At 43.1% G+C, this 22,910-nt stretch overlaps 1 protein-coding gene across 1 annotated transcript in view; it reads left to right on the top strand.

The window, feature by feature from the left end:
* LOC131138728 (uncharacterized) overlaps nt 1–21,020 on the top strand; it is a 30,597-nt gene extending 9,577 nt beyond the window's left edge. The window contains exons 6-66 of the mRNA XM_078793586.1: nt 933–1,058; nt 4,097–4,216; nt 4,291–4,428; nt 5,616–5,663; nt 5,983–6,024; nt 6,095–6,157; nt 6,237–6,311; nt 7,116–7,199; nt 7,294–7,350; nt 7,422–7,475; nt 7,625–7,678; nt 7,750–7,803; nt 7,865–7,918; nt 7,979–8,032; nt 8,121–8,165; nt 8,294–8,347; nt 8,422–8,466; nt 8,571–8,624; nt 8,701–8,745; nt 8,804–8,857; nt 9,048–9,092; nt 9,804–9,857; nt 10,412–10,456; nt 11,372–11,533; nt 11,599–11,652; nt 11,726–11,779; nt 11,842–11,886; nt 11,960–12,013; nt 12,088–12,132; nt 12,196–12,249; nt 12,328–12,381; nt 12,494–12,547; nt 12,635–12,742; nt 12,815–12,904; nt 12,988–13,041; nt 13,116–13,223; nt 13,339–13,446; nt 13,877–13,930; nt 14,674–14,727; nt 14,968–15,075; nt 15,144–15,197; nt 15,256–15,309; nt 15,377–15,430; nt 15,540–15,593; nt 15,682–15,789; nt 15,868–15,921; nt 16,963–17,016; nt 17,090–17,143; nt 17,226–17,279; nt 17,368–17,475; nt 17,551–17,604; nt 17,675–17,728; nt 17,793–17,900; nt 17,976–18,029; nt 18,109–18,144; nt 18,211–18,264; nt 18,343–18,646; nt 20,134–20,246; nt 20,312–20,380; nt 20,451–20,684; nt 20,795–21,020. Of these exons, the coding sequence (XP_078649712.1) occupies nt 933–1,058; nt 4,097–4,216; nt 4,291–4,428; nt 5,616–5,663; nt 5,983–6,024; nt 6,095–6,157; nt 6,237–6,311; nt 7,116–7,199; nt 7,294–7,350; nt 7,422–7,475; nt 7,625–7,678; nt 7,750–7,803; nt 7,865–7,918; nt 7,979–8,032; nt 8,121–8,165; nt 8,294–8,347; nt 8,422–8,466; nt 8,571–8,624; nt 8,701–8,745; nt 8,804–8,857; nt 9,048–9,092; nt 9,804–9,857; nt 10,412–10,456; nt 11,372–11,533; nt 11,599–11,652; nt 11,726–11,779; nt 11,842–11,886; nt 11,960–12,013; nt 12,088–12,132; nt 12,196–12,249; nt 12,328–12,381; nt 12,494–12,547; nt 12,635–12,742; nt 12,815–12,904; nt 12,988–13,041; nt 13,116–13,223; nt 13,339–13,446; nt 13,877–13,930; nt 14,674–14,727; nt 14,968–15,075; nt 15,144–15,197; nt 15,256–15,309; nt 15,377–15,430; nt 15,540–15,593; nt 15,682–15,789; nt 15,868–15,921; nt 16,963–17,016; nt 17,090–17,143; nt 17,226–17,279; nt 17,368–17,475; nt 17,551–17,604; nt 17,675–17,728; nt 17,793–17,900; nt 17,976–18,029; nt 18,109–18,144; nt 18,211–18,264; nt 18,343–18,646; nt 20,134–20,246; nt 20,312–20,380; nt 20,451–20,684; nt 20,795–20,941 (4,599 nt within the window). The 3' untranslated portion in view covers nt 20,942–21,020. The remainder of the gene's footprint in view (nt 1–932; nt 1,059–4,096; nt 4,217–4,290; nt 4,429–5,615; nt 5,664–5,982; nt 6,025–6,094; nt 6,158–6,236; nt 6,312–7,115; nt 7,200–7,293; nt 7,351–7,421; nt 7,476–7,624; nt 7,679–7,749; nt 7,804–7,864; nt 7,919–7,978; nt 8,033–8,120; nt 8,166–8,293; nt 8,348–8,421; nt 8,467–8,570; nt 8,625–8,700; nt 8,746–8,803; nt 8,858–9,047; nt 9,093–9,803; nt 9,858–10,411; nt 10,457–11,371; nt 11,534–11,598; nt 11,653–11,725; nt 11,780–11,841; nt 11,887–11,959; nt 12,014–12,087; nt 12,133–12,195; nt 12,250–12,327; nt 12,382–12,493; nt 12,548–12,634; nt 12,743–12,814; nt 12,905–12,987; nt 13,042–13,115; nt 13,224–13,338; nt 13,447–13,876; nt 13,931–14,673; nt 14,728–14,967; nt 15,076–15,143; nt 15,198–15,255; nt 15,310–15,376; nt 15,431–15,539; nt 15,594–15,681; nt 15,790–15,867; nt 15,922–16,962; nt 17,017–17,089; nt 17,144–17,225; nt 17,280–17,367; nt 17,476–17,550; nt 17,605–17,674; nt 17,729–17,792; nt 17,901–17,975; nt 18,030–18,108; nt 18,145–18,210; nt 18,265–18,342; nt 18,647–20,133; nt 20,247–20,311; nt 20,381–20,450; nt 20,685–20,794) is intronic.
* The last annotated feature ends 1,890 nt before the right edge of the window (nt 21,021–22,910 follow it).

The following is a 22,910-nucleotide window of genomic DNA, read 5'->3' as shown; positions in this document are numbered from 1 at the left end:
AGGTCAACAGTATGAAATAAAAGGTCAACATTATGAGCTAAAAAGTCATAATTATGAGATAAAAAGGCATAATTATGAGAGATAAAGTCAACATTATGTGATAAAAGGTCATAATTATGAGATAAAAAGTCATAATTATGAGCTAAAAGGCATAATTATGAGATACAAATTCAACATGAGATAAAAAGTCAACATTATGCGATTAAAGGTCATCATTATGAGATTATAAGTCATAATTATGAGATAAAAAGTCATAATTATGACAAAAAAGACATAATTATGAGATAAAAAGGCATAATTATGAGATAAAAAGGCATAATTATGAGAGAAAAAGTCAACATTATGTGATAAAAGGTCATAATTATGAGATAAAAAGTCATAATTATGAGATACAAATTCAACATGAGATAAAAAGTCAACATTATGCGATAAAAAGTCATCATTATGAGATTATAAGTCATAATTATGAGATGAAAAAGCCATAATTGTGAGATTAAAAAAAATCAACATTACGAGATAAAAAGTATAAATATTGTTTGTCTCTGAGTGGTTGAAATGGGCTTCCATAGAAGTCTGCTTGTTGCTGTGTGTTTGATTGATGGTGACAGTGACCACCCCTCCACACACCGCCCCCCTGTGGTAGAGTCCATGTACTGCGCCTCTTCTCAGCCTGAAAGACTTCATGTATTGCTTTGATTGACTGATAAGACGCAGTATGGAAAGAAGAGTTTGGTATCAGTTGCCCTCCTTTTGTGTTGCGTGTTGAGGCGGGCAGCTTTCAGATGGCGTTTGCCTTGGATTCATGTCCAAAGTTGAAAACAGCGGGTACAAGAGCGAGCAAGGACTTGCACGCTCAACTCCTTCTTGAACTTTCAGCTACCGACGTCTTGTTCTCACACGAAGCTGCTTGTGTGTGTGTTGTTGCGACGCAGGGCGACATCCAGCAGCTGCTGTTGACGGACGACCCCTCTGCGGCCGAGACCTACTGCCAAGACTTCATCCCCGACTGCGACGCTGCGTTGCCTTACGACAGCATCCTGATGGACGCCGGCGCTGAGGTGAGTTGAACGCGGTGTCAGGTCTGAGGCGAAAGGAGCTAATCATCTTGCACGGCTTGACAACGTGAGGCTCTCACAGGTGTTGGATGTCGTAAATCTAAAGTGTCACTTGAAAAAAAAAAAAACTAAATATTTCAGAGGCAGCTTTGACAAAAAGATTGAGTATTTCGACCCAGACTAATCCACAATGATTTATACACCATAACCTTTATTAGTCAAATACTCAGTACAGTAGCGCTTCTAGCTATAATGGCCGCCTTTGTTTTTCTTATTCATTCGAACTTTCATGGTGAAACAACATATTGCAGCGTATAAGGGCTTCCCAGCATGCCTTGTGCCTGTGAGTGAGATAGTGGTTGGAGTTGATGACCCTATGTTCTTTAGTACAATGCATGGGTGTTTGCTAAGCTGCTATTACCCTGGAGACAGATACATACACGCCCCCTACTTCCTGTATGCCATCTACTTCCTGTATGCCCTCTATTCTCACTATGCCCTCTCCCTCGTCTGTGCCCTCTACTTCCTGTATGCCCTCTAGTCTCACTATGCCTTCTACTTCCTGTTTGCCCTCTATTCAAACTATACCCTCTACTTCCTCTATGCCCGCTACTTCCTTTATGCCCTCTACTTCCTCTATTCCCTCTACTTCCTGTATGCCCTCTATTCTCACTATGCCCTCTACTTCCTCAATGCCCTCTGCTTCCTGTATGTCCTCTACTTCCTCAATGCCCTCTACTTCCTGTATGCCCTCTATTCTCACTATGCCCTCTACTTCCTCAATGCCCTCTGCTTCCTGTATGTCCTCTACTTCCTCAATGCCCTCTACTTCCTGTATGCCATCTATTCTCACTATGCCCTCTACTTCCTGTATGCCATCTATGCTCACTATGCCCTCTACTTCCTGTATGCCATCTATGCTCACTATGCCCTCTACTTCCTGTATGCCCCCTACATCCTCTATACACTCTACTACCTGCATGCCCTCTACTTCCTCTATACCCTCTACTTCCTGTATGTCCTCTACTTCCTCAATGCCCTCTACTTCCTGTATGCCATCTATGCTCACTATGCCCTCTACTTCCTGTATGCCATCTATGCTCACTATGCCTACTACTTCTTGTATGCCCTCTACTTCCTCTATACCCTCTACTTCCTTTATGCCTTCTATTCTCAATATGTCCTCTACTTCCTCTATGCTCTCTACTTCCTGTTTACACTCTATTGTCAATATGCCTTCTACTTCATGTATGCCCTCTATTCCCAATATGCCCTCTACTTCCTCTATGCTCTCTACTTCCTGTTTACACTCTGTTGTCAATATGCCTTCTACTTCCTGTAGGCCCTCTATTCCCAATATGTCCTCAACTTCCTGTATGCCCTCTATTCTCAATATGCCCCCTACTTCCTGTATGCCCTCTACTTCATGTATGCCTTCTATTCTCACTATGGCCTCTACTTACTCAATGCCCTTTACTTCCTCTATACCCTCTACTTCCTCTATGCCCTCTACTTCCTCTATGCCCTCTACTTCCTGTATACCCTAACACCTTAAAGAGGCATAATACAGTCATCACTTTAACTACAGCAAAGCATGCCTGGAAGTGCGTCATCTGCCCATTCCACAGCTGCAAATCATCAGCTCACAAGTTGTGATGTTTTTGTGTTGATATAAAATAGTGTAGCTTTTACCCAAACATTGAGAGAATGACGGAGAGGTGGTTGATCAACAACGACTTCACTGAGACAAACAACCATAGTCGCGTATCCACAGATGATCAGAAATGAATGCAGAATGAATAGATACAAAAAATCTACTCCGATATAAATAAAATATCCATCCACACGAATGAGGTGTAAAAAAAAAATGCATGTTTGCATAAAAACACATTTACCAGCTGTCGACCGCATTTTGTCCCAATAACGCAGGTAAATACGGATCAATATACATAAACTACATAGAATGGCATATTATTTTTCCAAGAGCCCCTCCCCATTATTGCTATTCGTTCCCTCTTACTGTAAAAACACCCAAAGCTGTTTTTTCATCCTTACACTTCCAAACATTACACATACTCTTCCGCTGACTGCTGTGTGATTTACGGGCTGGCTCTCAGCTCAAAAGCGCTGCAGGATGCTTTCTCAGTTTGTTGTTGTGCTCACACCAGTGGGAACGCCACTGGGACTTGTGGGAAGGGTGAGAGCAAAGAGACAATGAAAGGAAGCAGGGCAAAATTTACAGTAATCCCCCCTCTGCTAATTTTGCAGCTTTGCTGGATCATGGTTTTTCAATATATATTAATAATAATAATAATAATACATTTTATTTGTATAGCGCTTTTCAAAAGACACTTTACAGGAGAATGAAGTTGAATAAAGCAAGTAAACAGAATAGAAGACACACCAAAATACAACATTCATTGGTTAATACACAGTTAAAACATGAGTAAAAGCGGGGCGGGGCATATTACTAAATCATCCTGTTTTGTGGTTGAATATGGCCTATGACTTGCATATAAATGCATATGCCTTAATGAAGTATTTTCAAGCACTAAAATGGCTAGATTCCGTTCAATATAAGGCTGTGATGATATGTAGTATTGTACACTGGTCACTAGGTGTCAGTAATGCTACTATAATGGCGGCTGAGAAACACAAGCACCAGACTTGATGGACAGAACAATGTGCGGCCATATTGAGTAAGAGGAGTGTTAGGGTCACTATAGAGATGTTATTTAATCTCTACAGGGCTCTAATCATCTTTTAAAAAGTGTATTTAGAAGGTTGTAAACATGTTTTGTATGTTCTATATGTCTTATTTTCTTTGATTATGTCTACAATATTGGGTCATATCATGTTAAAAAGTGTATTTGACCAAATATTATCTTCTCTTTATAAATAAGGAATCCTACTTGGTGGATATTGACTCATCACACTTGGGTCTGGAACCAATTAACCACTACAAAGGAGGGATTATTATACAGTAGCGCAGATTGGACCAGAGTAAAATAAGGTCACAAACGACCTCACGTTGTTCCCAGGAGGAGCGAGCGCCAAAGAAACACGAGGTAGCGGAGTTGGAGGACTACGACTTCAGCGACCTCTACGACGACATGTCCGTCTCCACGGTGGCCGCCGGCCCCAACGCCACCGAGTACGAGGTGAGATGTCGTGCGATGGCGTTGCCTCCTTTAGTTTGCCTCGTGTCAATCACTGTTGCTGTGTGTCGGAGCAGATTTTCGAGTATGAGGACTACGACAACTCGACAGATTCCAACCAGGTGAACGAGTACGAGTACGAAGACGAAGACGAAGAAGTGGATGAGCGCTACAGGCCGGCAGAGAGGGAAGGAGGATACGGTGTGAACGCGCAGGTATCAGCCATCAGTGGCCACTTTATTAGGTACTCACTCTGATAAGATCCAATGGAAGTGTGCAGCGCAATGTGACGCTGGTTGACTTCCAAAGTGTTCTAGTTTCCAAACCATTTTCTCAATTAAAAAATGGCAGCCGTCCCTTGTTTATTGTGGTCAACTGGTTGTTGACTTGACAATAATATGTGAATCCCGACATAGTTAGAGCATGGAAAACCACCTACCGCCTTCAAATTACATTACATTTGCTTAAAGGGGACCTATTATGCTCATTTTGGGCCCGTTGTATTGGGTTGTGGACTCCTATAGAGCAGCTACACACCATAACCCGCACAGAAAGCTTTCTAGATCTTCCAGAATCTGCACCTTTTCCAAAATGCTCCTTCATCATTTATTCTTTCATGGCTCACTTCCAAAGGCACATAGGTCCCCTTTAAATATGCACATATCTCGGCTAATAATAGGCAGTATATTCATAGAAAACCTTAGCACTTTCAAAATACGCATTTTAACATGATTAGAGCCCTCTAGACATGAAATAACACCCCTACAGTCACATTTGAACTCATATCACCCAACATAGTAGATATAACAAAAGAAAATAAGACATAGAAAACCTGTTCACCGCTTTCTAAATCCACTTTATAAGATGAATAGAGCCCTCTAGTCATGAAATAACACCCCTACAGTCACATTTGAACTCACATCACCCAACATAGTAGATATAATAAAAGAAAATAAGACATAGAAAACCTGTTGACCACTTTCTAAATCCACTTTATAAGATGAATAGAGCCCTCCAGTCATGAAATAACACCCCTATAGTCACCTTTACACCCATATGACCCAATATGGTCGAGATAATAAGTGAAAATGAGACATAGTACAGACTCATAGGGAGAGTTACTTCTTTTTTACTTCCTATGGTGGTCATTATCTCAACAGTGTAACATTACTGAAACCTGTGACAAGTATAGTACATATCAACAAGATGTCTTTGAATGCATCTTTGTAAACACAAAATGACAAAAGTAGGCTTTAGATAAAAGTGAAGAAGAACCTTTTGGATGCAAGTCTTCCATTGGACCTCATTAGACTGTGCAGGTGTACCTAATGTTGTGGCCTATTGGGGGGGGGGGTCCTCGATAGAGATGATGCTAAAGCAGAGTTCCTTGTCTTTCTATCAGTATGTACCAGAGAAAGGTGAAAAAGGAGAGCCAGCTTATTTGGGAGTGGTAAGAATGACACACACACACACACACACACACCCTTGGTGTGGTTTGTGCACACCAGGGGGTAAGAAGGAGTGGAATAAATGAGGATTACTCTTAATGAAATATCATGACATGGCTACTATCGGGAAGCAGAGTATAGAGGGGGAGGATCCACCTGTTGTGGCCCAGCAAGGTGCACTGTATTCGGGCACACACTCTGAGCAGCCCACCCCAGGAACTTTGCCACTGAGTTTTTTAACCACAATACTTCATGGTACAGTGGTACTTCTGGTTTTTAATGTGTCACTTCAAGGTTCATTTGTGTGTTTTATGCTTTTAGGGAACACAAATAGTTGGTCCACACGGGCCCCTGGGACCTCAGGTTGGTTTCTTTTTCGAGCATTAAACCTGTTCCACCAATAGTGATGGCTAACATTACTTTGAATGTGCAGGGACCGGCGGGCCCTTCCGGAATGGCGGGTCCGGTGGGACCTCGAGGAGACCCCGGGGAACTGGTCAGGATTGTACTGTCTTTGTTGTTAAAGTGCCGCCATTGCACCCCTAAATGTTCTTGTCTGTGTGGGCCCCCTTTAGGGCCCCCCGGGGCTGCCCGGCCAGAACGGCGCTGACGGCATACCGGGACCACCAGGGAACATCATGGTCTTACCGGTAACAGGAAATGAATTGAGAATATGTTGTCAGTCCATAGAAAAGATCGGAAAATACATGTTTGCTTAAAGGGCGACATTTTACATTCATATGGCGGAAACGCACCCTCGGCCATATTTGTGTGGAGTTTGCATGTTCTCCCCGTGCATGCGTGGTTTTCTCCGGGTATTCCGGTTTCCTCCCACATTCCAAAAACATGCTAGGTTAATTAGCGACTCCAAATTGTCTATAGGTATGAATGTGAGTGTGAATGGTTGTTTGTCTATATGTGCCCTGTGATTGGCTGGTCACCAGTCCAGGCTGTACCCCGCCTCTCTCTCACCTGACGACAGCTGGGATAGGCTCCAGCACCCCCTGCAACCCTTGTGAGGATAAGCGGTAGAAAATGAATGAATGAATGAAATTACCACACAAGCTAGGAGACCCGGGTTCGATACCCTGCTCGGCCATCTCTGTGTGGAGTTTGCATGTTCTCCCTGTGCATGCCTGGGTTTTTTCTGGGGACTCTGGTGTCCTGTCACATTCCAAAAACATGCTAGGCTAATTGGCGACTCCAAATTGTCCATAGGTATGAATGTGAGTGTGAATGGTTGTTTGTCTATATGTGCCCTTTCGCCCGAATATAGCTGGGATAGGCTCCAGCACCCAGAATGAATGGTGGAAACATGTCTGCTAGCTGACTCATTTCCCCCAGCTTTTTGCCCCAGCAGAAAGTGTTGTCCAAATTCCTGGATTTCTTGAACGCATCATTTAAAGAAATCAGCAGTAGAGTCTTGAGTCTTTTACGTGTGTTCATTTGTGCAGTTTCGGTCAGGCGGGGATCAAAAATCAGGTGGTGTCGTTTCGGCGCAGGAGGCTCAGGCTCAGGCTATCCTGCAGCAAACCAAGGTGCCAAAATACGTCACGCAAAACAAAATAGCATACGTTAAATAAAGTTACATATTGAATTATCATCTGTTCTTTGTTTCCTGTTTCTTACAAGTTGTCTATGAAGGGTCCTCCTGGTCCGCTGGGCCTCAGAGGACGACCTGGTCCACTGGTGAGTTGCTGCAATCAGCCACGAGCATTCATATTCGACGTGCGGATAAAAGTACCCGCCATCTTTCCCAGGGCAGACCGGGTCCACCAGGCCTGAAGGGGAACAGCGGAGAAATGGGACCACCTGTAAGCAAGACGGTTGCCATGGCAACACACTTTTTTTGTAAATAGTTTCAAATGATACTAATATCTCACACATATTTCCGTGAGCATATAATCAAATTAATATATATAATCATAAATAGAATAATATCAACATTGTGTCCCCCCAACAGGGTCTGCCTGGAGCGACAGGAGCTCTAGGACAGAACGGACGTCTTGGGAAAAGGGTGTGTCTTTGACCTGACAAAAAGATTTAGTTCCCATCCAAGACTGCCGCTAATGTTTGTGTGCGTGTTAGGGTCGAGCGGGGGCGGACGGCGGACGCGGGGCTATCGGAGAGACAGGCGCAAAGGTGAGGAAAACTCGGTGGTCACCACGTTTCAGGTTCTGGCTAAAACCGACTGTCGTCTCAGGGGGACAGGGGATTCGACGGCTTGCCTGGTCTTCCCGGAGACCAAGGACATAAAGTAAGCCCATGGAGGAAGGCTACGCTCAGAAGGACAGTCCATTAACTGCCATCTTTGCAGGGTGACAGGGGGAAGCCGGGGTCGGTGGGTGCTGCAGGAGAGCTTGGAGAAAAGGTAGAAATTGGGGCGTTTTTTTCGGGGGGGGGGGGGGGGCAAAGTGTGGGATTTGTTGCCCCTTTTTGACCTTTTTTGATGTTTTCAGGGTTCCGAGGGGCCGCCCGGACCGAGAGGCCAACCAGGCGATGCTGTGAGTGTTCTGCTAGTTGTTTGGGAATCCTAATGAGCGCTGAAGAGCTAGGGCGGCTTAAAGAGGAGGTCAAGTTTCTATCAATGACGAATGTTAAAAAACAAAACTGGATATAATATGTATTACAGGGTCCAAGGGGGATGAATGGCCCCAGAGGTCGTCCCGGGCCCGCTGGTCAGGCAGTGAGTATTCTTCTACACACACACACACACACACACACACTTTAAAATACTCATCTCCTAGTTTCTCCTTGCAGGGCATTCGGGGAGTAGATGGGGTCCAGGGTTCAAAGGGGAACATTGTGAGTATTTTGACTGCAGTGGGAAAACAAGCCCGATGGCGACATGATGTCCTGTCATTGTTTTGTTGTTGTTGTTGTTGTTGTGGTTTTATTGTGTGTCTTAGGGGGGCCCGGGAGACATCGGAGCACCTGGACAGCAAGGCAACCCTGGGATTCAGGTACAAGACACACACACACACACACCTCAAGTCAGACAAAAAAAAAAGACTAAAAAAAGCTCCAAATCTCCCTCAGGGCTTTCCTGGTCCTCAGGGGTTAGTCGGGATGCCTGGAGACAAGGTACGAGAGAAGACGCGAGGATTGGGAGTCAGGAATTAACCGGTCTTTGTTCCCATAGGGACCACAAGGGAAGAAAGGGATGCAGGGCTTAGCTGGAAATGACGGGCCTCCAGTAAGTACACATTTTTCTCATGTTTCCAACCTAGCAGTCCACCTCAAGTCCCCACATGAGGAAGAGGAAGGTCACATGGTATATAAAAGTATCACCTCTTTAGTAGGGATGAGACTACAATGAGACTGCATTGATGGCAGGAACCGTTCCACTCCCAAATAACAAAACGAGCGTGTTCTTATGTCAACAGGGCCATCCAGGAAGGGAAGGTACTCCTGGGGAGAAAGGACTGCCGGTAAGATGAGCCTCATTTTACCCCTGTCTCTGTTTAAGAGTCCATAAACCAGCTAACTGTACCTCTTGATTGGTCGTAATGAAATATCATAACATAACTAATAACGCATGACGACTAGCAGGAGAACCAGGGTATAGAGGGGGAGGAGCCACCTGCTGTGGCCCAGCAAGGTGCACTGTATTCGGGCACACGCTCCAAGCAGTCGATGTGACACCATGGAGGTCTCTGGCAAACATTTTGTACTTTTGTAAAGGGAAAAGTTACAACAAAAAGGAGAAAAAAGGAGCGCTTGATTTGCTCACCCATAGAGTATAGGTCATTTTGCCTTAATTATGGGCTATCAGAGCTATTTTTAACTCAGTCCAGCCTAGACATTTTTCAAAAGACAACCCCTTCAGTAGATGTTATCTCACAGAATATTGTGTATTAATAAACATGGAACCTATCGATTGAAAGATTAGAATCCTGTCTTTCACCAGAGAAAAAAAGTTAGTTTCTACCTTTTTGCGTTTTTTAGTAATCAGCAGTAGAACACAGGAAAGTTTCAGGAAAATATCAGTTCCTGTCTAGAAGAGGGAGAAAAGACGCTTTTTTGTGAGTCAAGCATAACTTTGACACACGTATATGACATCATAATTCCGCCACATCCGCCCGATAATTACTATGCACCCCAGTTTGAGTGATGTCCTAAATGTGTGTGTTTGCTTGTAGGGTCCCATGGGGGTGCAGGGGCCCGTTGGATACCCCGGACAACGAGGAGTTAAGGTTGGGAATACCCTGTTTGTTTTTTGTTTCAAAAATAACACAAGTGACCTTGCTAGGTTTTTATTATTTTATTATCCTAAAATGTGAGACATGAACACACCGGTCTTTCCCTTTTCTGTGTGTTCTAAAGATATAAAAACAGATAAAAAAAGAGGCAGCAACTTAATGCACACAACAGGACACACCCATTCTGTCTAAAAAGCCTTCTGAAAAAAAACACCATAAAGGCTGCGTCCCATTAAGTGTATCAATTTGCCGCCTCTTTTTTTTTTTTTTAGCTGTTTTGTTATCTTTAGAATGCACAGAAAAGAGGATTGTGAGTGATGGGCAAAATACCCCCAAAAGTGCACTTATTCTGTAAAGGATAAGATAAAAAAGTAAGCAAAAAAAAAAAGTTTTGCTAGTGAAGATAGAGTCACTGTGCCAGTGGGATACATGTTAGTTGTCTTCGAGCATGCATGTCTACTTTTCAAAGGTTTGTTGAGATGGAGTTAGCTGCCTCATGAACAGTGGCTAAGCTCGTCACGTCTTCTGTGTGGCTTTCTGTGTGACAGGGGGCAGATGGAGTCCGGGGACTAAAGGGCAGCAAAGGTGAGAAGGTGAGCTATCCTCAAGGCTTGCACTCTCCGTGCACGTACACGTGCACGTGACACATCCAAGCCGCCGTCTGGGTTGGTTACCATTGTTGCTAGCATTCCAGGAGCTTCATTTTAATTTCGTATTACTACTTTTTGTCTTTTTTAATATTTTTACATGATGCTACTGAAGTGATATTATTTATTCCAAGTTTATTTTTGTAAAATAAACTCAACTTTTTTTCTTGTTAGAATATTATTTTTTTTCTGCTAAGATTTGACTTTATTCTCCTAAAATTACAGCACTTTTTTCCAATTTCTGCTGTTTTTAAAATAAAAGCATTTTGTTTTCTTATAAATTTTCTTATTATGATATTATGACTTTATTCCCATAAGATGTTGACTTTATTCCCATAATAGAATTTTTTTCTGCAACCTAAATTTCTAAAACAACTTTGTTCTTTTTTAATATTTTTACATGATGCTACTGAAGTGACATTATTTATTCCAAGTTTATTTTCGTAAAATAAACTTAACTTTTTTTCTTGTTAGAATATGATTTTTTTTCTGCTAAGACTTGACTTTATTCTCTTAAAATTACAGCACTTTTTTTTCCAATTTCTGCTGTTTTTAAAATAAAAGCATTTTGTTTTCTTGTAAATTTTCTTATTGTGATATTATGACTTTATTCCCATAAGATGTTGCTTTATTCTCATAATATAATTTTTTTCTGCAACCTAAATTTCTAAAATGTATTTTTTTTATTGTAAAATAGTAAATAATCTATTTTCTTGAATACTTCAACCTTATGCTACTAAAGGGACATTATTCTCATAAATTTCTGACTTGTTCTTGTTAAATTCCAACGTTTTTCTCTTTTAATATTTTCAATTCATTGGACTGGACGGCATGGCTGCTAACATTCCATCCGCCTTGCAGGGGGAGGACGGGTTCCCCGGCGCCAAGGGTGAGATGGGCGGCAAAGGGGACGTGGGAGACAACGGTGCCACGGGAGGGCGTGGGGAAGATGGACCCGAGGGACCCAAAGGACAGATGGGGCCTCAAGGAGAGGCCGGCCCCGTGGGCACCCCTGGGGAGAAGGTACAGAGTGAAAGGCTAAGAAAGTGACAGGAAAAAACTTTTGGACGACTATTGCTGTTTTTCAGGGAAAACTGGGAGTGCCTGGACTACCGGGATATCCTGGACGACTGGGACCAAAAGTAAAAACATTTAATTGCTATAAAATATTTAGGATTTGTTGTTAATGGGATCTAATGAGAGGTCCTGTTTTAGGGTTCTGCTGGCTTCCCCGGTCCAGTGGGAGCACCTGGAGAGAAAGGCAAAAAAGTGAGTCCAAAATTTGAATATTTGAATATTCCTGTTATTCCATTCTATGTGTCCTTACCCAGGGTCCTTTAGGACAAGCAGGAAGTGCGGGCCTGAGGGGTCCAAACGTGAGTGCTTTGCCCATTTTAATCAGTGCTGTTGAGATTATACAGTAAACGTGCATTCAAACTGTCCTTTCAGGGTGCACGTGGGGGCAGGGGGGCCCGGGGACCTACAGGGAAATCTGGTGAAAAGGTCAGCTGACCCCCGTTGTGCGCTTTTGAAACTATAACTTCACTTACTTACTCTGTTTGTACACATTTTCTCAGGGTACTTCTGGAAACGATGGACCCCCAGGATCACCAGGCGAGAGGGTAAGAATTTGGGTGAATTGATGACCTGGTCGATGTATTGATTGATCGGAATATGTTGTGAAGGGACCACAAGGGCCGTTAGGCAGGAGTGGAGAGCCTGGACCCAAAGGAGCGACTGTGAGTTCCCATCTTGTGTGACTTGTTCATAGAAACGTCATCGCTTGGACCGTTCTTTAACCTGACCTGTGAATGCAGGGTCCAGGCGGGAAAAACGGCCTTCCGGGACACCCGGGTCAAAGAGGGGAGGCGGTAAGTGGGGACAGATGATACCAGATGACTAAAGCCGTTTAGCAGAAGTGATAGCGAGGAAATGATGACTGCGACCGCAGCACGATGCTCACCATCTTGTTTTTAAATGAAGGGATTCCAAGGGAAGACTGGACCCCCAGGACCCTCGGGGGTGGTGGGCCCTCAGGTGAGTGCAAAAACTCAGATCTGCACCACAACGTCTTTGTGGTGATGTTTGCTTGCTTTTAAGTCAATGCTTATTTGTGTGTTCCAGGGTAAATCAGGTGAACCTGGCCCCACAGGGGACCGAGGCCACCCAGGGGCGCCAGGTGTACCCGGAGAGCACGGCTTGCCTGGATCAGCGGGCAAGGAAGGTGCAAAGGTGGGTTCTAAAATCTACTCACACGGAACGATCATCGCTTAAGTAGTCTTATAAGGTCTCATCGGTCCTTAGGGTGATCCGGGTTCACCTGGAACATCGGGTAAGAACGGTCCCCCAGGCCTGAAAGGCTTCAGGGGGAGCAGAGGAGCCCCTGGAGTCATGGTAACCTCATTACTACACACAGCAAACAAACGTCTAAAGAATTGGAGTTGTGTCCTACATCACAGTCGTTTCATGTGTCACAGGGGCCTCCTGGTCTGAAAGGAGGTTCAGGACCTTCTGGAGCCCCAGGTGCCATTGTAAGTTCCACAATTCCATCCAAATGAATACAGACCAACAAACACAATAGATTACCAGGACTTTGTGTTTGTAGGGACCAACCGGTGAGAGAGGTGCTCCTGGACCAGCTGGTGCCATTGGACAGCCGGGACGCTCCGGAGCCGTCGGAGGACCAGGACCTACAGGAGAGAAGGGCGAGCCAGTAATGAAAATCTGTTTGTTGGAATACAACCTTGTTGCTACCAATGCTAATGCACTTGCATGAATTGCTGTGACGTGTGTGTGTGTGTGTGTGTGTGTCTTTGTGTGGGTTCCAGGGGGACAAGGGTCCGATTGGACCTTCAGGCCAGGATGGAGAACAGGGACCAGCAGGCATGCTTGGAGGTACAGGCCCTCCAGGACCAGCAGGAGACGACGGTGATAAGGTCAATTGTCTGTTTTCTTCTAGGACAGTGATTCCCAAAGTGTGGGCCGCGGCCCCCTGGTGGGCCGTGGTGGTCATTAAAAATATAATTTATTTTTACAAATATTTTTTAAATTATTATTATTATAACTTAAATAATAATAATAATAATAATTATTGTTTAAGTTATTAATTAATGTATTTATAATAATAATAATAACTATTAAAATGTAAGTTATAATGATTAATAATAATAATAATTATTATTATTATTATAAATAAATAACTTCAACAATAATATAACAATTATTATTATTATTTAAGTTATAATGATAATAATAATAATAATTGTTATTATTTTGTGTGTGTGTGTGTGTGTGTGCGCGCATGGGTGTATACATTGTATTATTTCCATTAAAAAAGTGTGTGTAATTGTGTGTGTGTGTCCACAGGGAGAGCAAGGAGGATCTGGTCAGAAAGGCAGTAAAGGAGACAAAGGGGAATCTGTGAGTGTACATTATGAGATGAGATGATGACATGATGAGATAAGATGATGAAATGAGATAAGATGATGATATAGTGAGATGTGATGATATGATGTGAGATATAAATATGAAATGACATGGCATGATGAGATGTTGAGATTAGATGATGACATGAGATGAAAGGATGAAATCTTGAGATGAGATTATATGATAAAATGAGATTTTGAGATGAGATGATGGGATGTTAAAGGGGAACTGCACTTTTTGGGGGAATTTTGCCCATCATTGTTTTCCATGTTAGCTGCTACAATAACAATATGGCTGTAGCTTGGTTAATATACAAGTCACCTTTTTAGGGCTTTTAAGGCTAGGTATTTCCCATGACATCCGTTGTTAGCTAGCTCATGTTTTCTCACTCTAGAATGCACAGAAAAAGGAAGGAAATATTTGTTTCACATATATATAATATATATTATTATTATTTTATTATTTTATTATTTTATTATTTTATTATTTTATTATTTTATTATTTTATTATTTTATTATTTTATTATTTTATTATTTTATTATTTTATTATTTTATTATTTTATTATTTTATTATTTTATTATTTTATTATTTTATTATTTTATTATTTTATTATTTTATTATTTAATGTTTCACATAAGGATTGGGAATGATGGGCACAATTCCAAAAAAGTTCAGTTTCCCTTTAAGATAAAATAGGATGTTGAAAAGGTCATGAGTGTTTTTTTTCCCTCACAGGGCCCTCCAGGCCCCACTGGCACCCAGGGGCCCATCGGACAGCCGGGACTTCCTGTGAGTCAGATTGTTTTTCTCCTCTTTTTCATGTGTACAGGCATCAAGCAGCATATCATATCATAATCAGTGAAGATCAAATTCTTTGTTGAGATGTTCCAAAGAAAAAAATAAAGTACAAAGTGGGGTCACAGTTCATTTTGGTTCCACAGAATAAGAGCCGAGTGTTTTGTGAAGCCAAATGTCCTTTCAATGAGAATAAAAGAAGCATACCATGTGGTGTGTATGTGCGTTTTTTAGGGTGTGGATGGAGTGGTGGGACCCCGGGGCCAGCAGGGCATGTATGGCCCCAAAGGAGACGAAGGACTCCGCGGTTTCAAGGGTCTGGCAGGGCCGATAGGTTTACAGGTGAGATGTGAAGAAAGGAGTCAGGTAAGATGACACCGTCTAATCCTTGATGTGTCGTCCACCCCAAGGGCATGCCCGGCCTCCCGGGGGAAAAGGGCGAGAGTGGACATGTTGGACTGATGGTGAGCTGGCATCCATTTTCTATGATTTTGCACATCAGCTGATTGTGTCTGGTTTCAGGGTCCACCAGGGCAGCAAGGGCCCAACGGTGCTCAAGGGCCAATTGGGGGGCAGGTACGTCCTGTAGTACATTTTTATTCAAGCCGCTGCTCCGCATTCTGAAGCCTTTTGTGTCGCACAGGGTCCGACGGGTCGACCGGGTATGGTGGGCCAGCCGGGTGTTGTTGGAGAAAAGGTAACATGGTGGCATCTTCCATGGGGTCTTCTCCAAAGTTGGAAGCATAGGAAGAACTCGAGATGAAGGCTCTCATTCATTCATGAAGAGTTTTTATTTCTTCTCCTAGGGGGAGGACGGTGAGGCAGGCGATCCTGGTCCAGTCGGTCTTTCGGGAAAAATGGTGAGTTTGCACCCATCAGTAAAAAAAAAAAAAAAAAAAACGCCTCCCGACTTCTTTGATGCCATCTTTTTCGTCGTTGCTACTTCAGGGAGAGATGGGTGACCAAGGGGAGAAGGGAGACACCGGTCTTCCAGGAGCAGCTGGTCCGCCAGGTGCCCGGGGCACCCCAGGGGAGGACGGCGCCAAGGGCAACGCTGTAAACTCCGCCAGAAAGCATCATATTTTAGTAATGTAGTCACGTTGCCATCTTACAGCAACTGGGTCTTTGCCGCAGGGCCCCATTGGCGTCACCGGGGACATTGGACAACAAGGAGAAACTGGACCCAATGTGAGTCTACCCCGTCTTTTTACTTGCTCCTAACCAATGACTGCCATCCTCAGAATAGCTGATTACATTATATCGGACATTTCCAATTACCCGATACCGATACTGGATCATATCGGCCCCATCTCTAAACTTATTGTTGATGAGCTATGACGGGGGTGAGGGGCACGGTGAAAAACTCAAGGCTTTGCCACTTTGCTATTTTGTAAGATATGCTAAGAAGTTCTACTGTGTATACTTCAAGAAACAAGTGCATCTCAGGTTTGTATTATTAATATTTATATTATTTATTTATTGATATAAACTTCACTCTTTGCACTTTTTTGTAATTTTCAAAACATTTCACCTTTCTTCTTAAATAATAATTGTACTTTTTTTTACAATATGACTTTATTTCCATATATTATTAATATACATTATTATAACTTTTCCCCAACCTAATTTAATTTCATTTGTTTTTATTATTTTGAAACCCTTTTTTTAATCAATTGTTTTGAAATTATTAAATTAAATTAAATTTAATAATTTTGTTAAATTAAATTAAATTTCAATTAAATTTTTATTAAATTTAAAGTAATTTAAATTTAATTTAATAATTTCAAAATAATTGACTCAAAATATTAAGAGGAAGAAAAGGGTTTAAAAAATAATAAAAACAAATGAAATTAAATTAGGTTGGGGAAAAGTTATAATATACGTATATTAATAATATATGAAAAATAATTTAATTTAATTTAATTTAATTTAATTTAATTTAATTTAATTTAATTTAATTTAATTTAATTTAATTTAATTTAATTTAATTTAATTTAATTTAATTTAATTTAATTTAATTTAATTTAAGTTAATTTAAGTTAATTTAATTTAATTTAATTTCTACATTTTTACAAACGCTCGGTTTCAGAGGGCATTGTACAACTGTACATTTGTGATGTCACAGAAGAGCGGGCTTCCTTATATGGGCGCGTGCTTTAGGCAAGATACGGTCTCAGCAGTTCGGACACGGTCGTGTTATGAGATGTCCATGCATCTTTTGTCTTTCAGGGTGTGGACGGTCTTCCCGGGTCTAAAGGAGACATGGGAGATCCGGGCAAATCTGTGAGTGACTCACACACAAGATCCTGTCACACCTAGAACACTGTTAAAGACCCGCCTGGTTGTCACTTCACAGGGACCGCCAGGCGCTACGGGAGAACCCGGACCACCCGGACCTCCAGGGCGAAGGGTACGTTTTGACTTATGACTTGCTTATGCTAGGGTGTTCTTTGTCGTATTCCTTTATATTACTGTTCTGTTTCTTCCCCAAGGGGCATCTGGGCAAAGCGGGGAAGGAAGGAAAGGACGGCCTGAAAGGAGTGAAGGTGAGCAAAACAAACCACTCCGATCCCCCAACTTTGACCCCCAAAGTTCACATCCTCTTAAAGTCTTCCGGTTTTGTGTTGATGTCAGGGTGCCGCTGGATTGGAGGGTCCCATCGGGAAAACTGGGCCAGTCGGTCGTCAGGGGCACTCTGGAAAGCCTGGTCCTCAGGGTCTTAGAGGGATTCCGGGTCCTGCTGTAAGTCAGCTGAGGAAGAGGAACCATAGTTGTTGCAGATGGAGAAGTCATTTATGTGTCTTTCTACTTTTTCAGGGTGAGCAGGGCTTACATGGACCACCTGGTCAGACGGGACCACCAGGTCCAATGGTAAGATCGCTTAGATAGATAGGATCCTTTGTCCAAGAACCGAAGAGAATCAATGGATTGTCACACTCAGGGTCCACCGGGACTAGCAGGACTAAAGGGAGACCACGGCAAAAAGGGGGACAAGGTGGGTTCACCGTGAACACAAACAGTCAACAGTGAACTCAACACGACTTATGTGACTCCTACAGGGTCATGGTGGCCTCATAGGTTTGATCGGACCACCTGGGGACATTGGGGAGAAGGGCGACCGGGGACTGCCGGGGAACCAAGGAGTGCTGGGTTCAAAGGGGGAGGAGGTGCTGAAAAAAAAAACACCACAACTCCTTACGTGGTAGTGATTCACTTTGCTGGTTTTTTGTCTTTCATGGTAGGGTCCTGTGGGGCCCGCAGGTCCTCCCGGTCCCCCTGGTCCAACAGGTCTATCTGTGAGTACAGTGAACAATCCAGATTTTGCTTCTGTGAAGAACTCTGGGACACCATTCAGCCTTTATCTTTGTCCTGTAGGGTCCTATTGGCATAAAGGGTTCCAAAGGAAATCCAGTAAGTCTTTGTTGGACATAAAGACCCAGGACTGACCTGATAGACTCATTCTGTGTGTCAACGTAGGGTCCAACAGGTTCCATAGGGGACAGTGGACCTGCAGGACCTCCAGGACCTCCGGTGAGTTCTGTTTCACCATCCACACTGGACTTTTTCCTCACCTTTACATGATCTCTCTCGTTCCTCACCTTTCCTCAGGGCTTGCCCGCGGTCGGCATGGCCCCGATGTTGGAGCGGGGACGGCGCAGGAGAACCCATGTCTTGGACGGCGCCATGCTGGAGGGAGAGGAGGATGAGCTGGTGGATGGTGGGCAGGAGGAGTGGATTCAGGGGGATCAGGCGGAGGAGGATGAGAAGGAGGGAAAGGGGGTGGATGAGCTGTTTGCCTCGCTGTCCTCCATGAAAGTGGAGGTGGAGGGTCTGCGCACACCGCAGGGGACTTACCACAGCCCTGCACGCTCCTGCAAGGAGCTCTGGCTCCTCAATCCAGAACTTACCAATGGTATATCACTCTACCTTCTCATCTGTTCATTGCATTAGCCTTTTTTAGACCAGGAAGTACAGTCAGTACCAGTACAGCACGACTCTGGAACCAGTTCAGGGTGGTGGACGGATGGATCCATCCATCCATCCATCCATCCATCAATCCTCTATCCATCTATTTATTTATTTATTCATTCATTTTCTACCGCTTTTCCTCACAAGGGTCGCAGGGGTCCCAGCTGTCGCTTTTTACCACCTTCAAACATGATTAGAGCCATCTAGACATGAAGTAACAGCCCTATATTTATATTATTTCATTCATTTTCTACCATTTATCCTCACAAGGGTCGCGGGGGTGCTGGAGCCTATCCCAGCTGTCGCTGTTTACCACCTCCAAACATGATTAGAGCCCTCTAGACATGAAATAACACCCCTATATTTATATTAATTCATTCATTTTCTACCGTTTATCCTCACAAGGGTCACGGGGGTGCTGGAGCCTATCCCAGCTGTCGCTGTTTACCACCTCCAAACATGATTAGAGCCCTCTAGACATGAAATAACACCCCTATATTTATATTAATTCATTCATTTTCTACCGTTTATCCTCACAAGGGTCGCGGGGGTGCTGGAGCCTATCCCAGCTGTCGCTGTTTACCACCATCAAACATGATTAGAGCCCTCTAGACATGAAATAACACCCCTATATTTATATTCATTCCTTCATTTTCTACCGCTTTTCCTCACAAGGGGCGCGGGGGTGCTGGAGCCTATCCCAGCTGTCTTCGGGCGAGAGGCGGGGTACACCCTGGACTGGTGGCCAGCCAATCACAGGGCACATATAGACAAACAACCATTCACACTCACATTCATACCTATGGACAATTTGGAGTCGCCAATTAACCTAGCATGTTTTTGGAATGTGGGAGGAAACCGGAGTACCCGGAGAAAACCCACACATGCACGGGGAGAACATGCAAACTCCACACAGAGATGGCAGAGGGTGGAATTGAACCCTGGTCTCCTAGCTGTGAGGTCTGTGCGCTAACCACTTGTCCACTGTGCAGCCCTTATTTATTTATGTATTTAGTTATTTATTTCGGCTTAAACAGTCTCAGTCTGACCACATAATCCCTCCAGCGTGTCCTAGGTCTTCTGCCCTGGGGCCTTCCCCCGACTGGGCATGCCCGGAACACCTCACCAGGACGCCACCTTTACTGGCTCCTCTCCATTTGAAGGACCAGTCCTGGGTGACTGAGTGTCCGCAATGTCGTTATGACCCAAAGCTCACAACCATAGGTGAGGGTGGGAATATTGTCATGCCAGCAACCGTTATTCCCGACAGAAGCCGGGGTGGGAGAAACGGGAGTGGGAGAAGGGTTGCCGGGACCCAAGGTTGGTGGGACATTCCCTGTTCATACATAACAGCCAGCACACTCATAGGGTTTTGGTGAACCAAACGAGTCTTCATGGTTAAGCGTCCTGCTGTGACTGTGTGCCCTCTAGGTGAGTACTGGATCGACCCCAACCAGGGCTGCCATCGCGACTCCTTCAAGGTGTTTTGCAACTTCACAGCTCAGGGCGAGACGTGTTTGTACCCTGATAAGAAGTTCCAGTCGGTCAGTGCACATGCTAACAGGACCACGTTACTATTGAATGATGCTGATTGGCTGTTGACCATTAGGTGAAGCTGGCTGCCTGGAAAGGGGAGCAGCCTGGCACCTGGTACAGTACATTTAGGAAAGGAAAGGAGGTAGGCCGTTTTCCGTTTTTTTTCCTTGTTTGTGTTGCCCCCCCTGGAATATGACGCGTTGGTATTCCAGTTTTCCTACTCCGGATCAGACGGCGTTCCCGTCCACGTCGTACAGCTGAATTTCCTGAAGCTGGTCAGCGTCACGGCCAAGCAGACCTTCACCTATCACTGCCTCAACTCGGCCGCCTGGCTTCACGGCGCCACTAGCGGATACGAGCTGGCGCTGCGCTTCCGAGGTAACGGCGGCGAGGAGCTAACGCACGAGAGCGCGCATTACATCAGAGCGCTGTACGACGGCTGTCAGGTGAGCGGATCAATCAATTTTTTGACAATTTGCTTAAATTGGAACGCGGTTGTTAGTTGGCGATATGACGGTATTAGGTTTCAGGTTCAATCTCCACATCTCTGCCGCAGACTCGCTCGGGACAGGAGAGGACGGTGCTGGAGATTGACGCCCCCGTTTCCCACACGCTCCCAATCACGGACGTGGCGGTGGCCGATTTCGGGAACGGAGGTCAAAAGTTTGGCTTCCAGGTGGGGCCGGTCTGTTATAGCGGTTAATCGGCCACTGGAGGGAGGAGCGGCGTCGTACGGAAGAGCAAAATTGACTCTTTTTTTTTTTTTTTTTTTTTTTTAAATGTGCAGGGAAAAACAAACTACTTGCCTCATATTTAAGCATATTGATTTGTTTTTGTTGTTCACACACTGCATGCACGTCACTCGAGTCGCCACGTAAACGCCTCGGAACACTTGAATGAGCTCAATACCCCCACCTCAGTTATTATTAACTATGTTGTTGGACTAGTCAGATTTGTGATACATTTTCACGACTATAAGGTACTCCAACGTCAGCCAAACAATGTGTCACAAATATAAGCGACATTTTAGCGGTATTTATAATGGCGCTATCATTACAGCGGGCTTTGTTTAGTAGGTGTTGTGTTATGGCGCCATGAGAAGAAGAGCAGTAATGCAAGTAAGGCAATGTTTACATCAACAAAGAGACAAATTAAAGCTACACAAGCTGAAATCAGTCACATACAATCAAAGCATGCTTTGTGTCATAAATGTCAGAAGATGGTGGAAAAAGACACTTTTAATAACGCTGCTGTCTAAAATAATACATTTCTCAATCCACGCAGGATATAATCATAGTTGCACATTACTTACAGACACATAGCATTTATTATGCGCTATGCTCCATAAAATACTACATTTCTCAATCCACACAGTATATAATCATAGTTGCACATTACTTACAGACACAGCATAGCATTTATTATGCGGTATTCTCCATATCATTTAATTTGTGTGCCTATGTAACTGTGTCACAAATTTAGTGAATTATTGTAGGCAGTAAAAAAAAACCCCAGCAACCCACTTTAATGTAAAGGCAGCACATGTTTAATGGTAGACATCAATTATATAGATATATACTGTTTGTATGTGTGTGTATATATATATATATATATATTAGGGCTGTCAATCGATTGAAATATTTGATGAATATACAGTTAACTCAGAATTAATTGCATTTAATCGCAGATAGAAATATATTTTTATGTATAATAAGTCGGGGTCTTTGTGGTAAATGAGTCGATGTGCAATTACAACGATAATTACATCAAATTTTATGTAATGGGGTATCATTTTAGGCACTATGAGGCATTATTTAAAACAATACAATCAGAAAGCATATTTTTGTATTCCTATTTTTCTTTATTATTGGTATATTAGCTCTTAAACTCGCCCAGAAACATTCAGCAAATACAAAATGTGAGCGAGTGAGACCTCTCACACTGACACAGATAGTGTTAGCTCAAAATAAGATTAGTTTATTTATGATACTGGTTTTAAATTCTAAATGTTTCTGAGTAAAAAGAAAACAATTTAGGAACATTCAGAAAGGATTTTTATTAAAGATTTGCCTCAATTCATCTTTCCTTCATGAAATGTACAAATGAAAATACCTAAAACACATGGCAACAGTCAGAAAACATTTCATCCAAATTGCAAACTCAATGTCATTTTATTTCTCAATGCATTAAAATACATAGAAATCAATCATTATATTACAGTAATGATTTTTAATAAAATACCGTAACAATTAATTATAAATCCCACAGTTTTTGAACGTTTGATACGATTTGTCCTACTTTGTTGGACTGTCGTTGAACGCACCATCCTACCGTTCTCCGATGCCCAGAGGGCTGTATGGATGTATTTAGATGTATTTTCCCCCTTTTTCTTTCACTTCATATTTGCTCCCAAATGCTGAAACTATGTGGGAATTCATAAAGGTAAGATTTGATTACTTTGAGCGCTAATGTGCATTATTGTGGTACCCAACCTCTCTGAAAAACAAAGTACACCAAGCGGAATATGGTGGCTCTGTATTCATTTAGTGCTTTTTATTTAATGTTGTTCCTGCCATAGTTTTATACAATATATCATAAATAGGATCAATCACATTGCTATAATGTACGTATGTTTTAACCAGATGTTGAAAATGTTCACCTAGCTAGTTCCA

Source organism: Doryrhamphus excisus, linkage group LG9 (assembly GCF_037039965.1).
Source record: "Doryrhamphus excisus strain RoL-2023G ecotype Guam linkage group LG9, RoL_Dexc_Guam_v1.1, whole genome shotgun sequence".
NCBI classification, from domain to species: Eukaryota; Metazoa; Chordata; class Actinopteri; order Syngnathiformes; family Syngnathidae; genus Doryrhamphus; species Doryrhamphus excisus.
The sequence above is the reverse complement of the archived record's forward strand: the minus strand, read 5'-3'. Positions and strand labels throughout refer to the sequence as shown.